We start from the raw sequence: 17,730 nt of genomic DNA, 5'->3' as shown, positions 1-17,730 counted from the left end.
GGTGCCTGATGTCTTGTGTGAAAAAAGTGTGAAAATTCAGTACTTCTATGACAGGCAATGCAGCTAGCCCAACATGGCTGTAAAACAGTCTATTTGCAGGTCAAGGGGGTAAAAATATATGTTTTTTGGCTCAGACAAGTAAGTTTTTCCCGATCTGACAGTCAAGCTACTGAGAGTGAAGGCTTAAACGTGGTGCCATCTATTCATTTATAGACCAAACAACAAATTATTTTTGACAAATTACATAAGGAATAATGCTTTTGAGTGACTGAGTAGCATCTGTACTTCTCATAAATCAAGGTTTATGTTACATCACATGTAATTGCACATGTGGTGCAAACAGCAACAGTCATCATTCTGCTGCAGCAAAACATCAAGCCTGTCTTTTCCTAATTAAAATTCTTACATCACAGTGCCCCCTTCAGGCCAGTCTAGGCTACACTAAAAATAATAAAGAATTCCTAAAGGGACCTGAAGTTGAAATGGAGTGGGATTACTGGACTCACTCATGTGCTGAGAAGCAAGGTAAAAACATTTACATACCACGCTCAAAAAGGTTTTCTCCCACAGGGAGGAAATTAAAAACTGGCGGACAGTGAGTTACTGGAATAAAGATTAACTTTTTTTTTTTTAAGAGCAGGCCTGTCTAAGCTCTTTCTACTTCTACTACTCCTATGTCTCATCTTTTTGCAGACCACATTCTCCTGAGTAGTCAAGCGTCCCGTTTCTCTTGTGTGCTCCCCAGCACACAAGCCATTGGACTCATAGGGTGCTTGTGGCTTTGGCTTTGATGAAAAAGATCGGATATTTATTCTGGAAGGTTTTACATTTCCTAGCCACTAAAACCGTCGGGTCGGGCATGTTTTTTCTAAGCATTATGATTAAAATCTCTCTGCCACAAGAGGATCAAGAAAAATCTAAAAGGAGAATGTAAGAATTTGAGATATCTGCCATCAAGGATGTTTGTGCTTCGCCTCAGAAGCATGGAGCTGAATAATGCCTGGCCCAACCTTCCATGGAGTACACTGCTTGGATTGACTTTATTTCCACAGGGGAAATGAGGACAATTTCTAACCCTGTGGTATAAATGCAACTGAGAGCTGTAAGTGAACATCAGGTGCGTTCCTTCTTATATAATAAAGTATTATTTAGTTAAGTTGTATGAATATTCAATAAAGATTGACTACAAGAACAGAATATGTTAAGGAAACAGCCTATCAAAGCGCAATCAAATGTAATGCATGCCCACTGAATAAAATATGCATGACAAATTGGCTTTGGAGAACTCAGAGCAGGCAGGTCCTCTGAACCTTAGCACGCAGGCTCATTGAAATTCCTTTCATTATGACTGTGGCACTACAGAGAAACTGAGAATGGGAGCGACATATCGAGAAAGATGAGCGTTATGATTTCTGATTACAGAGGCAGGAAAAGCTTTGCATCATATACTGGAAAATCATTACACAGAACAGTCTACATTCAGTGCTGGGAAAAAAAAACGAACCAACAACACAAAAGATAAGCATTTAGTCATTTATTTACAATTTTACTCTCCGTCTCAATTCCATTCCTTATGATGTATAGTCTTAAAATGGAAAGTGCTGTCCAAGCACATGCTTTTTTAATTTTTTTTAATTTTTATTTTTTAACTTAAATATGTTATAGAGAATTCTAGTAATTTTAATTACTTTTCCCCTGTTACAAATGCAAAGGCACACAGACACAATAAGAATACACCGTTTCATACGTTTAATACCACAAGACTTAGGAAAAAGAAGCATGATCCTGCAGGGTTCTCTTCCAATAACTATAAAATCCGACTAAGTGAAGGTCAGAAGAAAGATTATTGCAGACAATTTCTTGCTCGACTAGTTTTTTTTCTTTTTTCTAAAACATTTAAAACTCCGATGCATGCAGAACCCTTACATTTTACAGATGTAGTATTTATCATAATATAAACATATAAGTAGATAACTTCTCTTAAATCTTATCCCCTTAATCACGCACTGTAAAAACAAATATGATTCTTATCAGGGAGTCACCTAGTGTTCCCAAGTGTTCAAACCAAAGTGTCCCAGTTATTTCCGATGGCTTCATTGTTATGTTAAAGGTTATGGATTGTTGTCACAAGTAGTTTCCTCATCAATCTGCTGGAGCACGGTCACATCACATAGCTGTTGGGTGGCTGGCTAAAAGACAACAAAACAGCAACATTAAGCTTAAAGACTAGCGACATGTCCCCTCGCTGGATGAGCTGGATCAACTGCTTACCTTTGAATCGCATGTAGCACGAGTTACAGTAGAGCTGTTTGTTTCGTATTCTGACTTCAGCCCCAGCTTCCGATCCTCCAAGGTCGGACTTGCAGTCGATACACTGTGCGAATTTAGAAAAAGGGGAGAGTTGAAGAGCCGCGCGTCGGGATAAAGCCACGCTAAAGTGACCACAAGCGGAGAGATGAGGACAGACAAACCAAAAGGCCCCGATTGTGTGTGAAAGAAACAAATTAATGAAGAGTTCAAAGACAAAGATTGACAGAGGAGATCAAAGTTCAGATGCAGGACACCAAAGTTCCCTGAAGAACAAAAAAACAACGAGAATCAACAATTCGTGAAAGGGGAAACAAAGCGATTAGATCCATTTGTAGGTTTTGGCACAGAAATTTTACTTTGCTCAGCTGAAAAGGAATCAGGACTTTGGTAATCAACCCATGTTAGTAGAACAAGAAAACAAGTTAGGAGTGATCGCGTTAGTCTCGCAGGATCAGCCAAGGTGCGCTTCCCATTAACTCCACTGACGACAGGAGCACGTCTCTCACCTTAAAACAGCTCAAATGATAACAGAGCCCGAGGGACTCGATGATCATGGCCGCTCCCTTTCCTAGCGGGCTGTCACAGAACGTACAGATTTTCTTGCCACTCACTGACCTGGATTACAGAATGTACAGCTGTGATTTGAGAGCCAAGCACACATACATTGACGTATGTGTGAATGCATGCACACACACACGCACAACAGACAGGGTCACACTGGTATACACTAAGGTTGAACAATTTTTCCGATCTTGCACGTGACAAACACAAGCTGTTTCTATTCATTCAGCTGGAGAGTCTCCTCAAGACGTAAAAAAAAAATAAAAAAAAAATGCTTTAGTCTTATTTACAACGTACGCCTGTCAAACAGGATACTCACAATTATGAACGATTTTTAAAAATATATATATATTTTTTAAATGTAAATAATTTGATTAAGACACAATGAACAGCTTGTAGAAATTTTGAATAATGTCAGTGTATATATTACAATGACATGGCAATATGAAAATGGGCCTGAAAACAATACTTGTAGTAGAAGTGAAATTAAACAAACAGGGCTTGTTAAAAATGTGAAAATGTGTATGATTTTTAGGAATTGATGGACCTGGAATGGAGAATGTCACAAATACAACATTAAATGCAACAGCACATTACCAACATACCGACGAGTATAAAGAGAGAAAGACTCAAGATACCCTTGCAACCACTCCCCATCTTAAGATATAGTGTAAAAGCTTCACGTTTTGCAACCCAGTATATACCAATACATGGTTAGAGGCAGCGTGTTGGAAGCCTTAAGCAAAGCAGCACTGGTAACTTTACCTGCTCCTCTGCTGAGCGGGACCTGCGTCAAATGTGGGTTCTGGAGAGGTTGTGGGTGACGGAGACAAGTGAGAGGGTGAAGGCGACTGCTGGGACCAAGGAGATGAGTGGGTTCCTGCCCCGCCTCGGAGGGAACCCATGGAATACGAAGACGGCAGAGTGCAGGAGATGGGCCGCTGGGCCCCAGACCCGCCAATGTAAAAGGAGCTGTTGGCAGGGAGGCCGGATTGGGGCCGAGAGTAGTTTTGGACAAAAGAGCCACCTCTGGATGCCCACGATGAGCGCCGAGAGTTGTAGGAGGTTTCCAAGTGGTCAAGTGATTCACCTCTGCAAAGCCAACCCACGCCACACCCACGTTAGCAGGTTAGTCGAGGATATAAAACAATCTGGCTACCAACTGTTTTCCAATATTTATGAACGATCCAATAAAATTTACCAGAGCCGCATCAGTGTGATAGCCAGGCTATTGAAGGATTTAAGCTTTTGAGCAGCCTAACAGGATGTTAGTAATTGTAAAAAAGCCAACCAACACCATGAAACAAGTGAAGAGGGATGTCTTTACCTGCGCATAGTTGGCGCATCGCTTTCCATGTGAGGGGCGTCGCTGGTGGAGCTCTGACGGATCCAGCTGCCGTCCCTCAGCAGCGGAGTCTTTTTCTTCATCTCGTTCAGGATCCGCTGCCGCTCCTGCTCAGCCTCTGATGAGGACTGCTGACCCCTCTTCTCAGCAAACCCACTTCCTGTCACTGCACCCAGGGAGGGGAGAGAAACAAAACTTGGTAAAATGAAAAGTTTTGTGGAAGTAATGAAAAAAATAAATAAACAAAACTGATCACGGCTGCTGATGGGTGGGGGAGTAAATAATTCCTAGGAGAGAGTAAGATCAGGATGAGGATGTTCCGTTTCCCCAGTCTGGCTGCGCAAGACGAATCAAAATGAAATCATGGAGGCAAGAGAGATCTAATAGAAATCACTCTGTAATAATTGAACTAATTGTTGAGCTGCATGTCATTATCTGGTTAGCCGACTGACTGATTTTCCATTTGGTTGGCCAGCTGAAAATCAAACAAGTGATAGTTTTGATTTAGTGGAGTATCTCAAACTAATCAGTTGAGCATAATGGGAGCAGGCTGAGAGGGATCGAGATCAAAACAGAGAGGCGGCGCTTCACGGGCGAAGCCCACCTATCTCTGGCTCCCAGTTTCTCATGGCACTGACGCGGTTTCTCTGCTTCGGCTGCAGCTCCGACGCAGCCCTCTGAATCTTTCTGTCACGCGCAAGTCTCAACTGCTCTTCCAGCTGCCACTGAGCCTCGTCCTTCGAATACACATGTGCACCTACAGCAGGATGCAGTTCACATACATGGAGTACCCGCAAAACAAAATGCCTACACAGAGTCATTTAAAGACAACCAGCTGGAACTACTCGGGAAAACTGACCTCTCTTCTGAGGTTTGTCCTCTTCATCGAGCTGGGGAGATGATTTCGATTTTGTCCTGTAAAACCAAAAGACCAGGAGCTTAATCAAACTAAATCCTTAAAGTCATTAGAAACAGCCACAGGACAATTACACATTGTTTTGTGTGGTCAAAAAAATGTGGTCAATGCCGGCACACATATGATATAAACGAAAGACGTCTTAAATTCATTCTGTACTGGCACGCGTGTTCAGGGTTTAAACATCGTCATAGAAATATAAACTATGGATCTACAATAATGGGAGAAAACGATGTGTTTGCGAGCCAATTATACCATTTGGTGCAATTCAGGAAACTCCACGTACAGAGAATGAGAATTAAAAACTGGAAACATGGAAAAACTGAAGTGAAAATGAAACTTGCACGACTTCAGTCATGAACTGTATACAGAGATGCGAGTAGCTGCTAGGACACTATAGTGCAATTATACAAAAAAACGTAATGTTTGTAAATCGTTTAAATTCTATGGACAGAGTATATGTTAAAACTTATCATTCAACAAAGTTGGAACAGGTGCAGGGACAAGTGTTTGGGAACCCAGAAGACCAGTTAGTGTAGTTTTGAAAGTGAAAAGTTTCCCCATTTCTGCTTGGACATGGAATCTAAGCTGATCAACAGTTTTCGAGCCTTTGTCTTATTTTTTCAGTTTCAAATCTTTTCATTGGGCGACAGGCCTGGACTGCAGGCTGTTCACCTCCTCTCCTTTACCACAAAACCGTTGCCATATGTGCAGAATGTGGGCTGGTATTTTCTTGCCGAAATGAGCGATATCGTCCCTGAGAAAGAGGCCGGGCTTCATGTCGCTTCAAAACCTGCATGCATTCAAGCATTAACAGCAAATTCCCTCGTATGCAAGTTGCCCGTGCCGAGTGTCTGTAACTTTTCCGGCTGGATGGCATAGAGAGAATGAACAATTTATTTTAATTTGCAAGAAGAACTGGAAACTTTTGGTTAACGAGTCCAGAGGACAACTGTTTCGCTGCACCTCAGAACACCCGAAAGAAGCTCAGGCCCAGAGAAGGCAGCTGTATTTCTCGATCTTGTTAAAATGTGTTTCAATCTTTGCAAGACTGAGTTTAAACTTGTCACGCACAACTTAGGGAAAGATCTTTATATCACTGAGGCCTATGGTCCTTAATCACCTTGGCCCCATCCCCATTTCTACCCCCTCCCCTCTTCTTTCCTCTATTCCCTAGCCCCATCTCCTTTTTGTAAAGCGACCTTGGGTTACTTGAAAGGCGCTATATAAAACCAAGTCATTATTATTATTATTATTAAAAGACACCCTCTCCCTGGAAAGCTCTTTCTCATCCATTTTTCCTTTTTCTTTTTATTGTTACAGTACTTTTCCTCTCTATAGTTGCCCCTTTTTCATCCTTTTTAAATCCAATTCAAATCTTTTTACACATCTATCACCACATGGGTGCCCAAAGGAGGAGTTAGTTATTTATTAACATATTCGAAAATCTATTTAATAATAATATAATACATATAATATCTCCATGTATCGGCTAACAATTTCATTGTGAAATGTTACTAAACTCTATGCTATAATTAACTTAAGACTAAAAAGGAGATCTTGAAATACTAATCATTCAACTCATTATTCTGGAACAAAAAACTATATTTATTGTTAAGTACTGATGTTAGTAGATTATGGGGCTAATATATGGCAATGAAAGTATGTGATGCAAGAGCAAGTCATGTTATAAGCCGACAGAGAGAAATCTGGCAGGAAATGCAGTTAGACCGACGCGTTCACTTTGTCTCCTGTACTGACCTGTCTGTAAAGGACAGTGGATGCTGGACATTAGCAAAGCCATGGAAGCCACCATCCCTTTAGTAAAGGGTAGTGTGAGCAGAGGTGTGATGATGGTTACAGCAGGAGGATAAAGCACAGATGAAAACATTAGTTGCACTTATGTTAAAGCAGAAACAATAAAGCAGGTCAAATGTGTTATCATCAGCATGAGGGGAAGACACGGGGAGATGTGTGTAAAGTATTAAAGACGGAGCAGGACGAGCAGTGGCTCTACTGACCACTGCTGCTGCTGCTCCAAGGCTTTCTGTCTGCGCATCTGCTCCGCAGCCGCCTGTTGCCTCCTCTCCTCCTCCCTCTCCTCCTCTCGTCTCATTTGCCATCTCTGCTCCTCTTCCTCCCTCATCTTCCTCTCCTCCTCCTCCTGCATCTCTTTCCTCTTTCTCTCCTCCTGGAGACGCTGCAGCTCTCGCTCCTCCTCTGCCCTCATCCTCCTCTGCTCCTCCTGTCTTTGGCGCTCCTCCTCTGCCTTCCTCTTTCTCTCCTCCTGGAGGCGCTGCAGCTCTCGCTCCTCCTCTTCCCTCATCCTCCTCTGCTCCTCCTGCCTTTGGCGCTCCTGCTCTGCCTTCCTCTTTCTCTCTTCCTCTTCCCATAGAGGAGGTGTGGGCTGGTGGACAGGGGAGACAAGGGAGTGTGGGCCGACTTTGTGGCTGTTTAGCTCGAGACGTCCAGGCTTCAACAGAGAAGGAGAACAGAAAAGAGGAAATATTTACACACGGACCAAGAAAGTGTTTTGAAATTCTAATTGAAGGGGAGTTTTTTTTATTTCAATATGTTAGGTGCAGGCCCTGCTTTTTAAAAGTCAGAAGATTGTGTGGCCACATACCTAATTGCTGCATAACCGTAGCAATTCTGACCATCGAAGCTCTTTAGATACATTAAGACAAATTAGTGCTGTGAATCACAACGTGCTGCCACCCTTTATCACCTCCCAGGGGATATTTCAGGCATTAGGCCATAATCTACACAAATGAAAATGTTTGTTACCTCTTGTCCGCTCACACTTGTGGCAATGTCTTCCTGAGCCTTGAGCCACTCCTCCTGCAGCTTTTCTTGATCCCGCTTATATTTCTCCTGAGAAAGTAGGAGAGGTCGAAAGCCATCTGATTTAATGCACTGTCTCACCTAACATTTTTCTTTTTAGACCAAAAAACAAAACAAAAGACAGACACACAATTCATACATAAAAAAACAAAAACAAAAAAAACCCCACACAGATCTCTTTGAGGCTTCGGTTAGTACGGTATACTGTAAACATTGTATCTCACAGCAGAAGGAAATGGATAATAGGTTCGTCGATAGAAGATGTTACGCAACCATTCTGAAAAACCATGGAAACTTGCCAGGGTGAGAAGTCTACCCCTGTTTATTCAACAGGAAAAAAAAAAAAAAAAAGACTGGAGGAGTGAAAAAGTCCTCTCTCAGCTACATCAGCACCTTTGGTCTGTATCCAGAAAACAAGCCCTCAGAAAAATGTTTTGACAGATTTTTCTGCATTTCAGTTGGATATTCAACAGATCACTTCAGAGGTGTCCGTGTTTGGAGAGCATTAAGAGCGAAGCCCATTGAAGACTTTGCCGCCTTATTAGTCCTTGTCAGTTCTTTGTAACTCCTCTCAAAATTCTTCATGATGTATTATTCAGTTTTTTTCCTGTCTGTGTGCATTTATAAATGATTAGAGGTCCATTCATATATTGGGAAAAATGTCAGCTAATATCAGTACTCTCAAGTTTAAATTTTGCAGCGATCATGTGACGTTACAAAGTTGGGAAGTGTTGTAAAGTTGTGTTGTGGACCGGATTACTCGTAGTTTCAATTCATAAACTGATGAGAGCGTATGAACAAACCTGTAGGAGGCGCTCTTGTTCTTTCTGCCATTTTTCTTGTCTTTTGCGCTCTTCTTCTGGGTCCCAAGACCAGCGGCTGGCAGATGGAGTGATTGCAGGAACGGGTATCTGAAGACAGAGACGACACTTACAGGCCGAGTCCTACAAACACATGCCGTTGATAGCTTTTTGTCCGCCAACCCCTCTACTTGCTTCTGGAAACAAGTTTAAAGTTCAGCTGAAAGTTTGACACATAATCCTTCCTACTACCTGGCAGTAACCACACGCTTGAAATTGTAATTCTGTTACTCTTATCAGTGCCCATCTACATAAACCAAAATGAGAAAATTTGTCCCAGACGACCAAATTATACTACATCCTCTATCCTTATATTACTGAATAGATTTTTATGTTCAATTAAAAGCACAAAGCAGTCCAACCCAGTGGATTAAGACATCGGTTAACATCCAGCTTTCCCTCAACAAAAGCAGCAAATTAAGCTTTGAAAGTCGATGCAACAAATTCATAGAGGTGGCCCCGACTTTTATGACACACAAAACTATCAATCAATACCAGAGACTTTCAAAGTGTGAGGCGGGGTTCCCCAGAGGGGTCTCAAGGAATGGTGAGGAAATATTAATCATCATCAAAAGAATAACATATGTTTGATGTCTGTGATGTGGATGAAGGGCTCGAGACCGCCCTCCTCTCCAAAAATGGGTCATGGCTCATATGTTGAAGCAGACATCTATAAGAAGGATGGTCATTGTAATAAAAAATTTTTGATCACTAACCGTAACCTTTTACTAATCCCTGACCAAGTAGTTCAAGCTCCCATCCATCCTTCTAATGAGGACTTAATTTAAGTCGTTTTTTAAGGGTTTGAACAAATTACTGATGTGTTTGTATTGATTGGAGGACTTCTGGAAGAATTTGACTGTTCTCTTGCAAGCGCAAATGGAATTAAGAACATAATGGTTCTTAATTCCATAACTAAGTGAGAAGGTTGAGTTGGCGTAATGTATTTTTTTCCCACAACTTTATCTGAAGAGAGGGCTTAACCGTCTGTCAGATTTTGAAAACCATTGTTTTGACAAAACCGGTGGTGGACAGAACCTCCAACCTCCAGACATTACCTAACGAATTAACCAGAAATAAAAAAAGAGAGCTACAGAAGTTGGAATTGCTTGCATTAACTTTCAAGCCTTTCTTTATTCCTACTGCTAGAGAACCGACATACTTGTCATCGTTTCTGCTGACCTTGCTTTTCCTTTAGAGATTGAACATATTAAAATGTGCCTTTGTACTCTTCAGGGTTATCCTCTGGACCCAACACAGCTTATGTTACAGTAAAGACTGGGGGAAAAAAGGAGATGTTCTGAACTTCTGAGCTCTTAATAGTTGGTTTGGGCTTTGTTATAACAGTATCTAATTCCACGGCTGTTTTCATGGTATAGAAACACATACAACATTAGATAAAAGGAAAATGGGAGGGAAAAAAAAAATCCTCCCATGTACTCACATGTGGCATGACAGACTCTGATCCTCCTGGGAAAGAAAGAACTTTCAGTTATTTCAGCAACAGTTGTGACAAGCACAGGCATATAGCAACCCCGAGGCATTTGACCATCATCTTATTTTTAATAAGTCTGCTGACACAAAGCCGACAGGCTTATTGAAGATTCAACTTGATTTGCAAATCAATTCATGTTCATTTCATGACAGAAATTCACGTTTTCAACAAGCAGTGTAACAAAGGTCAGATTTCACCCAGCAAAACTTATTGATTATCTCAATTTCAGATCTCAAACTGGATGACATTTACACTGGACGTCATCCAAATACTCCTGAATGGGAAAATCAATAAAACTGATTGTGAGGACAACAGGATCAAACAAGCTGAAAATCAGCAAAACGCATGCAGCACTCAACACAAACACAAAGCAGCCAGTCTGACAGGCAAACGGATGCTTCAATACGGGCATGCCAGGAGTGCTTTCAACTTCATATGCAGCACAGTGCGAAGTGTAACCGTGGATTAAGCTTGGACACCATTCGAAAAAAAATGCCACAAACACAACAGGATTCGAGAGCTTTGCGTTTGTGGTTGGTGTGCTGGAACTCTGTCATGCTGTTCAGCTTTAGGAGTAGAAAGTGGTGCTTTTCAATAGGATTTTTAATATATTTCTTTTCCCGGCAATGCATTCAAGATGGACAAAAATGTTGCGAAATTTTCTTGGTTTGAACAGCATGTCAGCATCCAAGCCTGTACCAAGAGAAAGAGAGGGGGGGGGTCATTGCACACTCAACCCTTTTTACCACAGAGGTAGACCTGCGCACAGACACTGGACCCGGAGTCACCTGAGGGAGGGAAGGTGCACAGCAAGAGGGTTAAGCTTTGCACCAGACAAGAGAAAGACAAAACAAAGGGCACTCGGAATATTCCACTTTGATCCCGACAGCTCGTAATCAATTGATAAAGGTTCACTTCATCAATTGAACACAAAGCTGCGACCAATAAAACAAACATGCAAACCCTGCTTAGGAATCGAAGCACAGACAATCCAGCCACCACAAGACACAAAGGTCACAGTTATCATTAAGAACAATCCTACATCCCCGTCGGTCAGCGCTTTTTCTTTTTACCTTGTTCAAAAAACTCTGACCTCCGTTTTAAGTTTTTCAAAGATACTGGTTCTGACTCTGAATGAGAAATGGAAAACAGAATACAGTGAGGGACAGCGAGAGAGTGAAATAGGTTTAGCTTGATGGTTTGCACTTTATATTACACATAGTCATGAACTGCATCTAAAGTAAACACTCTCTACATCATTTTACAAAGTAAATGTATTCAGTCAAATGGGATTTATTTATTATTATATTTTTTTTTACACCTTACTTCCAAAACTAATCAACAAATTGACACCCCCCCACTGATGTATTTTTATATTCAGACCAGAAATAAGCATCAAGATCAATTTCATAACCTTTCTGACTGTGTGCTCTGCTCTTTACCTTTGTTCCTCATGGTCACCGGTTCCTCTCTGAAGCCCCCATTAACTCCGTTTGAAGCCACGTCCTGCAGGGAAAACGTGGCAGGGTGTAAACTAATTAAAGAGTCCCTGGGCTGCGAACAATACCTGAATAAAATCGATCAAACCAGAATCAATTTGTTTGTGGGTCACTTACGACATCAGGACGAGCAGGGGCCCCTTTGGTCGGCAGCGTTTCCGTGGAAATGCGCGTGGTGAAATCCAGGCTCGACTTGGCAGCATTTGTTTCAGGGGAACCTAGAAATATCGGATGATCCGTACTGGTCAGATTGATGGTCTTATGGCTTTTAAATGGCAGGGAAGGTGGATCTCTGTCCCAGTCTGCATGCAGTAAATGCAATTGCAAAAAAAAAAAAAAAAAAGATTTTGTGTTTGCACATAGAAACATGTTTTGTGCACGTATCTTTGCGAGAGTCTTCTGTATATGCGAGCCCAAACATTTTACACAGAATCTGCACACAGGCCACTATGAAGCAGGGGGACAAAAGGTGCCGTTATGGTGTTACTGTAGAGAGCAGCAGGGTTGACAGAGAAACCACCTTCCACAGCCATGCAGCCTATTAAAGCCTTCATAAACCCAAACAGCGTTTCTAAAAGGCTCATAACCACTGGCCTATATCATACCATTTTAACTAGGAAATTTTGTTAGTTCAAGTGAGCTATGCGGCGTGGTTTAGGTTTATTGCTTTTCTAAGATGACGCTGATGATGATGAAACAAACAAGTTAGAGCATTGTAAAAACAGCAGACCCCTAAGACCGTAAACCTTTCTGGGGTTAGAGGGGAATACTAATGAGGCAGAAAAGCCAGCAAAAAGAAGAAAGAACTCGAGGAAAGAAACCGAATAAAGATAATAACATGAAAAAGCAAGAGAACTCACATAGGGAATAAAAAAAACAAGCAACAATAAACCACAGAGTTCAAAGCAACTTCCGTCTTCCGTCACCAGATGAGATAGGAAAATTCACAGGTTCACGTCATGGATGACTTCACTATAATTTACAGACCAATTTAAAGTGTCAAAGCTGTTTAGCAACGCACAAAGCTTAATCAGCTCTGTCAGTCCAGGAACGTAACCCTTAAATGTGTCATTCACTTTAAATCTCTCGCACAATGAACAGATGACTCACTGTTCTGGCCATGACGGCGTATATCCATGACCAGACTGCCCTCCTGCAAGGCCTCTTCGTTGCAGGACTTCCACTCTGTGTAGCTCATTTCTGCCACCTTGTGCCCGTTCATTGTCAGCACCTCATCCCCGGTCTGAAGCTGGCACATCTTAGCTGGGCTACCTGAAAGACACAGAGGTCAGGGTTGCCAGCAGAGGAGAATTTACTCACGACTGTGGCGACACGATTGATTTTCACAACCTCTGTGTTTAATACGAGCAATGCTTCAAAGTAAGACCACGGCTGCTTTGCTAATATTCTAATGTCAGTAAATAAAGTATTTTAAAGTAAGAAATTCACTAAACAACAGATGTTTTGCTTTCTTCCCACTGATTTGTGTCTTTGTGTGCTTTTTTTATGACCTGAAACAACTTGAGACCTAGGCTAGTATGACAAAGTTTGAGGTCATGTATAGCAGTGGGATATCAGCATTACAAATACTACTTCTACATTACTAAAACACACAGCATGCTGTGAGGTGTTGGTGGCTGTCTCAGTAGAAAGAGAGGCTCAGGCCCAGCAGATATGACCCAGATAGAAGCTGCCCTACATAGGTCTGGCACTGCAATGGACTCAAAAACCTGCTGACAACTAACCAGCAGGGCCTGAATGTAAAATACAACAGAACCAAAGTACTAGTTTTCAACTTTATAACTGCACAGTGAACACAATTAGTTTGATAGCATTTTCTAATCATGCATGCATGCTGTTTTAACCCTCTGCCTTGTCTCTTAGTATGGTGACCTTTTAATGCACAACAGAAATCATCAGTATTACACACACAGCCAGCAAGATAACTGGCATTGTCAGAAATTTGGAACAGACAATTAGTGAGAAAGGCAAGGTGAATTTTAGCCAACAATGTCTATCCTCTATTGGAGGAAATTGTTCCTCTCCCATTTGGTCTGAGGTACAGCCCAGGGCAAAGTGCAATGGATACAAGTTTTCCTTTGTTCCAAGTGCAATAAATCAATCAGCCAAATCCTCTATGACATTGTATAATTTTGTTTATTATCCATTATTGCCGATCTTCTCTTCAATCCCTTAGTTTGAAGTTACTGTTGGTACCTGGCTGGATGGATGTGACACGAGCCCCTGTTGAGTCCCATGCTGCGTTGAAGCCAAAGTCTCTGCTGCTGTTGGGCTTCTGGTTCAGGCTAATCCGCATCTCACAGAAGTTCTCCTTAAAACCACAAAACAACAACAGAGGTTAGCAGTGTCTTGGTGGACACACGTAGGCTGCTTTTCTATAGTTCCAGACAACATGCCAGGTTGTGTGGATGGACAGACGTTCTTTGGCAAGAAAGCCTAGCATTAATCATTTACGGCTGTTGATTAAATGCCAACTTGTTGCTACAATTTGGTCAATTCAACGGAGCATTTTATTATCTTTAACTATGACAGAAGATGTTTAAGCTGACATTTGATGGAAACATGCAAACAAAACTCAAAACAGCCTCACTTCACTGTTTATACAGTATAATACATCAGCTCAGAACCTGGCTTGTTTCTTTGGTTGGAGCAGGACTTTCAGGAACTTCATTCTTGACAAAGGAGATGCTCTGACTCAAGGTAACACCCTTTGCTGTGGTTTCCTCCTCCTCCTCTTCTTCTTCACTGCTGTGTGCTGAGCTAGACTGAGCCTCATCCTCAGATGTCATGAATTGGTGATACCGGCTTGGCACTGACGTCTTCTTAGAAACATCAACGGCGCCATTGACGCGCTTTTGGGAGTCGTCCATCTGTCCAGGACAAATACAGAATGGCAAAGAATTAACTACAAATGAAAGCAAAACAAACACTACTATTTAGTGTAACAGTAATGAACCTCAATCAATGAAAACAGCAGCTCTAATCCAATATTCACACCACAATGAGACCAGACTTTCACAAAACTTTGATGTGATCGAAACAAATGACTTTACCAACATGACAAAGACTTTCTACTGTCAAACAAACAATGTCTCATCCAGCCCTCTAGTGCGACAATTGTAGTTTGTGTTTAGCTGTAAAACTATCTAGTACTCACAGTAAAGACTCTGGGAAGAGACGTGATGCGGGAGGACTGGGTCCCAAAGGGCCTTGGCGTGACAACTGAGGTTAGACGTGCGCTATCCGATCTCTGGTAGCTCCTGGGGAGGGAAGCGGAAACCTGAGACAACCCGGGAGGCTCAGGTTCCATTGAGCTGAGCTGTGGTTGTTGTTTGGACAGCGAATCAGAGGAGGGGGCCTTCGCCTCAGTCTGTGTGCCCAACAATGGGCGCCTTGGCTCGGGCACCTTCTGTGGGGAGCTGGAAGAGAGGACAACACTTGCGGTCTCCTCTTTCTTGGTCGCGCTGCTGTGTTCTACGGCTGGACTCCTCTGTAGAGGCACAGCAGCTGGAGAGAGGGAGCTGTTGACTGAGCTGTGGCTGGCAGGAGTGATAGTGGGAGTGTTGATGGTGGTAGCGGTGATGCTAGGGTTTCTGCCTGCACGACTGTCCAAAAGTTTGACTTCCTGAGAAGTGGGAGGGGAAGCGGCCCTAATGGTAGGTGGGGAAACTGCTGGGGGTTCTTCCGTTTTCAAAGCAGGCTCAGATGATTCCGAGTAATAAGGCGTGTCAATAGTGTAACTTCTGGAATGAAGTGTACGGGGACGTGAGATAGTGACAGGCCTCTCAAATACGTCCTCGGCGTCATCCAAGTAAGAGAGAGATCCCAAACGACTGCCAACGCTGCTCTTTCTTTTAAATTCTCTGCAGAGTAGGAAGTGAAATGGAGTAATTGGCAAATAAGCTCAAATTGGGCAGTAACGGGTAACATTAAAGCTGAAGATGAATGGATGATGGGCATGGCTGAAAGTAGAGCACTGATTGAAAAGAGGAGATGTGGGGCAAAAAAGGGGGGCTAAACCATGATTAAATTACACATTCACACAGAAAGAACTGAGGGAACTCCTCAGTCTCCTCATACTATCCTGCTAAAAAAAATAAAAACAATGTATTCTCTTTTTAAACACTTATCAAACACGTGTCTCATACATACATCTTTTATTACCTTTGGAAATGATCCTCCTCTGAGCGTTAGAAGGTGCACAAAAGGGACAAATTCAGTGCGCAGCACCACACCATACTGCGCCACCCTCGCACTATTTCAAGCACTCAATCAGGTGTTCTTTTGCTCACCTCTCCTCTTGCATCTCCTTGAGGGTCTTGGTCTTTTTGTCGCCGCCGTACGTAATCTGCTCTATCTTCTCCCGTTCTTCCTTCTTCTTCACTATCTCAGAGTTCACACTCTTGCGCCGGCTCTTCCATTTGCTCAGGTCCTGCAGCAAGAAGTAAAGCCCAAATCACCTCATGCATCGCATGTTAAAAAAAAATTAAGTAATATCTGCTTGGGTTTAGATAAAGCAAACCAGTGGTGTTGCAATGCTATGTGTGCAACTAATGGGAGAGGAGTTGAGAGGAGTTGAGAGGGAGAAAGACAAAAAGGAGAAAGAGCTACATTTGACGGTGTTCTATTTGTGAGCTCTCGGCTCCTCCCGGCTCACTTCCTCTGGGAATTTGGGACTGTGTGACCTAAATGCTACTTTAAGGCTATTATTTTACCATGACACCAATCAGACAGCTGGCAGGTACCATAACTGGTCATGCATATCTGGGTAACTTTCCCGTTTATTCATTACTATTGAATTATGGAATATTTTATTACTGAACATGTGCAACGCATAACTAGAGTTTAAAATTGCTGCCAGGCTATTTTCATCCTAAGGTCGCTGTCCAACAGCATCCCATCTGTATTACATCATAATATCATTTCTATTATTAGTATTTACAGCTTGTACTGATTCTTGCCAACACTGTGATTTGGAAATGAGGACAATCCATAGCCACAGGGCAGTGCTGCGCCAATCAGCGTCTACCTCTCGGTCCTCTTCAATTTAAAGAGCTTAGTTTTCACCCTGTGGACGTCTGCTACACCTCAACACCTGTCACACGCACCTCACAGATCATGCGCTCACCTTTCACTTTAACCGTATGTGTGCTTGCTCAACACTGGTCTTCATTCTTATACGACACCGGCGAGACAGATATCCTCAAGCATTCAAGTACGGTACAAAAATCTGATATACTTACATCCTGCCACTTATCGTCGCTCTCCTTAACCGTCTCACGAAACTTTTGCAGTTCTTCATAGCGAGCCTGCCTGACAACCGTCGGGTCTAACTGGATATCGCTTGTTGATTTACTCCTGTGGAAAGAGCAGAAATAGGCGTTTTCCTTTTTTTTTTTTCCCCCTTCAAGCATTCAAAGAATTAGCTGCTTAGCTGACAAATTGAGGCAGCATTTGGTTTGCGTTTATACATTAACAGAGGATACAACTCAAGGTTGCATGCACCAACCACAGTTTCAGGGAAGCTTTGAGAACAAAAACATTGCTTAAAACTTGCTTATAAAAAAAATAAAAAATTCCAACAACTGAATATCTGGCTCCGATGCTGAAAAAAATACTGCATTAGATCTTTATTCTGCAATTAAATGTTAGTTTGCATACACAGCACACAGGTCAATCCCAAAAACTGTGAAGAGTTGTAGGCTCAGCGGTTTAGTAACACAACACAGTCCTCCCAATCATGCAAAAGAGCAGTCTCCTAATGGAAAAAGTCACCTACCTGTAAAGATTTACATATTTGTCATTGCTATCAGATTGTTCAGACCACTGCTCAGTCATAACTTCCACTGGGACTCACTGAAGTTTAGTGAGATGACCCA

The 17,730-nt window shown here is 42.2% G+C and overlaps 1 protein-coding gene across 10 annotated transcripts in view; it reads right to left on the bottom strand.

Moving 5' to 3' along the window:
• Positions 1-1,519: 1,519 nt before the first annotated feature.
• The window catches only part of lmo7a (LIM domain 7a), a 52,557-nt gene continuing 36,346 nt past the window's right edge, over positions 1,520-17,730 (bottom strand). For 2 of the 10 annotated variants that reach the window (XM_075479247.1, XM_075479249.1), the window contains 21 exons: positions 17,095-17,209; positions 16,144-16,283; positions 15,009-15,714; positions 14,479-14,721; positions 14,048-14,162; positions 12,941-13,102; positions 11,948-12,132; positions 11,774-11,837; positions 11,405-11,461; positions 11,078-11,119; positions 10,281-10,306; positions 8,780-8,887; positions 7,920-8,006; positions 7,154-7,605; positions 6,894-6,950; positions 5,076-5,131; positions 4,199-4,382; positions 3,637-3,963; positions 2,817-2,925; positions 2,272-2,374; positions 1,520-2,189 (listed from right to left, as the gene is read on the bottom strand). In XM_075479247.1, the coding sequence (XP_075335362.1) occupies positions 2,167-2,189; positions 2,272-2,374; positions 2,817-2,925; positions 3,637-3,963; positions 4,199-4,382; positions 5,076-5,131; positions 6,894-6,950; positions 7,154-7,605; positions 7,920-8,006; positions 8,780-8,887; positions 10,281-10,306; positions 11,078-11,119; positions 11,405-11,461; positions 11,774-11,837; positions 11,948-12,132; positions 12,941-13,102; positions 14,048-14,162; positions 14,479-14,721; positions 15,009-15,714; positions 16,144-16,283; positions 17,095-17,209 (3,361 nt within the window). In that variant the 3' untranslated portion in view covers positions 1,520-2,166. Of the gene's footprint in view, positions 2,190-2,271; positions 2,375-2,816; positions 2,926-3,636; positions 3,964-4,198; positions 4,383-4,788; positions 4,974-5,075; positions 5,132-6,893; positions 6,951-7,153; positions 7,606-7,919; positions 8,007-8,779; positions 8,888-10,280; positions 10,307-11,077; positions 11,120-11,404; positions 11,462-11,773; positions 11,838-11,947; positions 12,133-12,940; positions 13,103-14,047; positions 14,163-14,478; positions 14,722-15,008; positions 15,715-16,143; positions 16,284-17,094; positions 17,210-17,730 lie in introns of those variants that run through there. The other 8 variants (XM_075479253.1, XM_075479251.1, XM_075479256.1 and 5 more) reach the window with 8 other exon arrangements.

The sequence above is a fragment of the Odontesthes bonariensis genome, chromosome 12, assembly GCF_027942865.1.
Source record: "Odontesthes bonariensis isolate fOdoBon6 chromosome 12, fOdoBon6.hap1, whole genome shotgun sequence".
Taxonomy (NCBI): domain Eukaryota; kingdom Metazoa; phylum Chordata; class Actinopteri; order Atheriniformes; family Atherinopsidae; genus Odontesthes; species Odontesthes bonariensis.
The sequence above is the reverse complement of the archived record's forward strand: the minus strand, read 5'-3'. Positions and strand labels throughout refer to the sequence as shown.